This window comes from Macrobrachium rosenbergii, chromosome 46, assembly GCF_040412425.1.
Source record: "Macrobrachium rosenbergii isolate ZJJX-2024 chromosome 46, ASM4041242v1, whole genome shotgun sequence".
Taxonomy (NCBI): Eukaryota; Metazoa; Arthropoda; class Malacostraca; order Decapoda; family Palaemonidae; genus Macrobrachium; species Macrobrachium rosenbergii.
This window is the reverse complement of record NC_089786.1, coordinates 28,006,494-28,010,585: the sequence shown is the minus strand read 5'-3', so window position 1 is coordinate 28,010,585 and position 4,092 is coordinate 28,006,494. Positions and strand designations below refer to the sequence as shown.

At 37.6% G+C, this 4,092-nt stretch overlaps 1 protein-coding gene across 1 annotated transcript; it reads left to right on the top strand.

Annotated features, from left to right (window-relative positions):
- Positions 1-2,398: 2,398 nt before the first annotated feature.
- Positions 2,399-3,523, top strand: LOC136830427 (uncharacterized). The gene has a single exon (XM_067089963.1). It carries the CDS (start codon positions 2,399-2,401, stop codon positions 3,521-3,523), a length of 1,125 nt encoding a protein of 374 aa, XP_066946064.1.
- The last annotated feature ends 569 nt before the right edge of the window (positions 3,524-4,092 follow it).

Below are 4,092 nucleotides of genomic sequence, written 5' to 3'. Positions count from 1 at the left end.
ATCAGTTTTAATTCATGTTGAGTTCTAATCGGCTGGTATAATTTTATCCCTTGTTTTATTATATTTCATTATTCATGATATTCTTGATCGCTTCAAATTTCCTGAAAGTTACCTTTTATGTTTATTTGCCTATATACAAACACACACACATACATACACCCACATCACGAAGGTATACACAAAACCTACAAACCTGGGCATGTGTCTGAACGGAGGGAGTGTATGCCCCGAGAGATACAAGCAATCCACCATCAGCGCCTTCGTCAAAAGGCCTTCTAGCACTGCTCCTCTTGGGCGGACACCCACAGGTAACTGGAACGTGTTGCCCAGATCCTTATCGACAACGGACACACAAATCGAGATGTAAACAAGTGCATGATAGGAGATCTATGAAAGTCTCAGTGAGCGGTTGTGTTTTTAGTTGTGAATATTATTATAATACAGTTGGTTTGTATTATTCTGTAGTTTCGTATTTTCTTTTGTTGAAGTGTTTTTGTTGTTGGTTTAGGATGTTGTCGTCTTTGTTTGTTGATTTAGTGACAAAAGACGTTTTGGGATGAAAGAACGCACCCACTCGGGGGCGCATGCGTCATTTTCCTTGGTTGAAAAAAAGCCGGGGCAGAAGAGAGGGATTCAGCAAAGGAGGAGCGCCGTTCTTAGTCCTGGCCGTCAAATCGTGATATATCATACATATATCTCAAGAAGTATTCCTTTTAAAAGTGTTTTATTACAATTCAGCTAAGTATCAATTGGTTGTTATATCTTGTGTTATTTTGTGGTATGCATACTGTCGAGGTGACATAATTTGTATTAATTGGTTGATAACTTGGATAGTTTGCACTGGCAAACTGTGAACAGTTGGCTGTTAGTAAAGTTACGGTAAGCCTATGATTACTGTCGATTGTTTTTGAATATTTTAATGAAGTAGCATAGAGAAAGAGTCCATTTGTCTCTTAATAACGAGCCTGGGGGCGTGAAATAGAAATTTAATATAGTTTAACATCAATTATTTCACGCTTATTGAAATGTTTGTTTAGTTATTTATTTGGCTCTTATAAGTAACTAAATTTGGTGCCGTGACCAGGATTTGATATGGTTCCGAATTAAAACGGAATTGTCGTCGCACTAGCGAGCCAACGCAGACTGATCGTTAGCGTTTTTTTGTTTTGTTTTTGGAATTAGTCAACAACAGTAGTTGAGTCGGCAGAAAAAATTACCTACGTCATCTGTACGGTATTCATCCATTTGCTTGGTAAACTGAATTGTGTTTATGATATTTTCCTATGGTGTGTCTTCGTTTATTGTATTGTGAAGTTTATTTGATTTCGTGCCGACGTTAAGGAATATTCTTATGTTGATTGAAATTTGATGAGTTGCACTGGTAACCATTATCGTTAACGTTCGGACGATCACCTTGTTTGTTGGAACGGAGGACCTATGGGAAATTGATCGATTTTTGTATTGTTTGATAATGAATTCAATGCATTGAATAATAAAGCGGTAGTTCATTTCCTTCGCCCTCGCTTGGCTTCATAGTCTCCTTTGCTTTCGTTATTTACTGGATTTCTTAGCAACTATGGCAATGTCAAGAACACATAAAGTGGTAGTGATAGGACACTCACAGGTGGGATATATGAAAGATTACTTCCGAAGAATAAATGACTTGGAGCAAACTAAATCTAATGTTCCATTGGAGTTTATAGTACACTCGAATCCCGGTGCCGCTTGTGACGATATATCATTGGATGATATTGCAGATTATGACCCTGAAGTAGTAGTGTTATTTATCGGAAGTAATGATATAGATAATGAAGATCCTTGTTCGATAAATGACATCAGGAATAATATTACGGGTCTCATAGATGATTTTAATGAACTTGACACAGTTCAAATGTCATACATAGTCACAATAGAACCACGAACATCGACAAGATATTTGGACCCTGATGAATACCGCAAGGGTAGGAATAAATTGAACAAAAAGTTAAGGCAAACTAACTATGACATAATAGGCAATGGCCTCACAGAAGCTGATTTGGCCAACGACGGAGTCCATTTGAATTATGAAGCCAGTAAAGAGTTAGCAAAGAAAATCTACAGGAGAATTAGAGATGATGCTGTACCACAAGGATGGTGGTAGCATAAAACAAAGAAAGGATCGGCACTGGTCGACCTATCCAATGTAATATACGTTTATGGGGTCAAGTGGGGTGGGGATTTGAAACTACTCATAATAAAATTCAATTATTTGAAATTTCTTCTTGATATATTTATGATTGGCGATAATTGTTGTAGGGAATAAATTTTGAACTTCTGAATTTGGTGTTTGGGTAAATTTGAAATTTTGTGAATTTTGTGAATTTTATTGGTCTTGATTGTTTGATAATTCTTGAGCAAGATGTCTGAGTTGGAAACTTTAGTGAAGAAGCGTGGAGGTCACAAATCTGTGATCTCTAGTTGGTTAAAAAAGATGGAAGCTATCATTGCTGATGGTGACGCCAATACAATTTACTCCCTGGGAGACCTTATAAGTAAACAATGGAAAATTGTACAAGAGTTGGATGAAAAAATATTAGCTTTGACTAATGAAGATGGTCAAGTGGATGAAATGATAAAACAATCCGACTATGAAATGAATATTGGTGTTCACATACGTAGAATGAGTACCGCTGTTACTAACATACAAGGTAGAAATCCATCTCAACCAACGTTGCCTGTTACAACCGGTATAAGACTGCCAAAATTAGATCTTCCACATTATAAAGGGGATGTGTTGGAATGGAGTACATTCTGGGAATTGTTCAATGTGTCAGTACATCAGCGTTCTGATCTAGAACCAATTCAAAAGTTTTCGTACTTAAGGAGTATACTTGAAGGTGAAGCTCTGACATTGATATCAGGTTTCAAGCTCGAGAGTGATAAGTATCATCAGGCTGTAAAACTACTTCAGTCTACGTATGGCAAAAAGGACGAGATTAAACTCTGTCTAGTGAAGAGACTTTTGGAAACAGAGTCTCCTAATGCCGATGCTGAATCGCTCCAAAACTTCAGAGCTAACTTTGAGTGCTCTATTAGATCGCTTGAAAGTGAAAATTTAGATCTAAACGAGCTTTACACAATTCTTCTCTACACCAAGCTGCCTAGAAATATCAGTGAGGTGGTAAAACGCAGAAGTGGAGACGACTGGTTGAAGTTCGACACTTTTAAGAAGTACTTAGAAGAAGAAATTCATAATTTGAAAGTTTTTAATCCAATGGAAACACGTGAACCTGGAACATTGTCTTCTGTATCTACTTTTACCATCAATCAAGCTCAGTCGGTGAGGCCAAAGACAAAGAACTTGAAGATAAATGTGAATAAGTCAGGTTCAAACCAACGCAGGGAATGTGCTTTATGTGAAGGCGAGCATTGGTGGACGCAGTGCAAGACCTATGCTAACAGAGAAAAGAAGTTGAATCGTCTCGGTCTTTGCGATTGTGTTATGTGTGTGCGCGTCAAGCAAACATTTCAGTGTGGATTGTGAGAGGCGAAGCTGTGGTAACGGTTGTAAACTGAAACATCATCGTGTTCTTTGTGATAAAATTCAAACCAGTGGACCAAATAAAACCAACACTAAAAGTGGAGTACAGGTAGGAACACTTTCTGTAAAGGAACAAGGCCAAAACACCAGTAAAAGATCTATACTCCCAACAGCCACAATCGCGTTGAAGGGTAAAAGAAGACAAATAGTGCGTCTTCGAGGCCTATTGGATACCTGTGCTGAAAGATCCTTTATCAAAAGGTCAGCACTTACAGAACTACAATACAAATCTAAAGGCATTGAAAAGATAGCCTTAAGGGGTTATTTAACAAGCAAACCTGTAGATGAATACGAAACAGTAAGTGTGTCTGTACCTCATAAAGGTAGATTGATCATAATGGATTGTATTGTGGTGGATGAGCTGCCAGAATATACAAAAAGGTTTAATGTCAAAGGGAATTTGAGAACTTTGTGTAAAATTAAGATCAATTTGGCCGATAAGGATTTCGATTTACCAGTTGAAAGTCAGGCACCTATTGAGTTACTGATAGGTGTAGACAATGTGTATAATA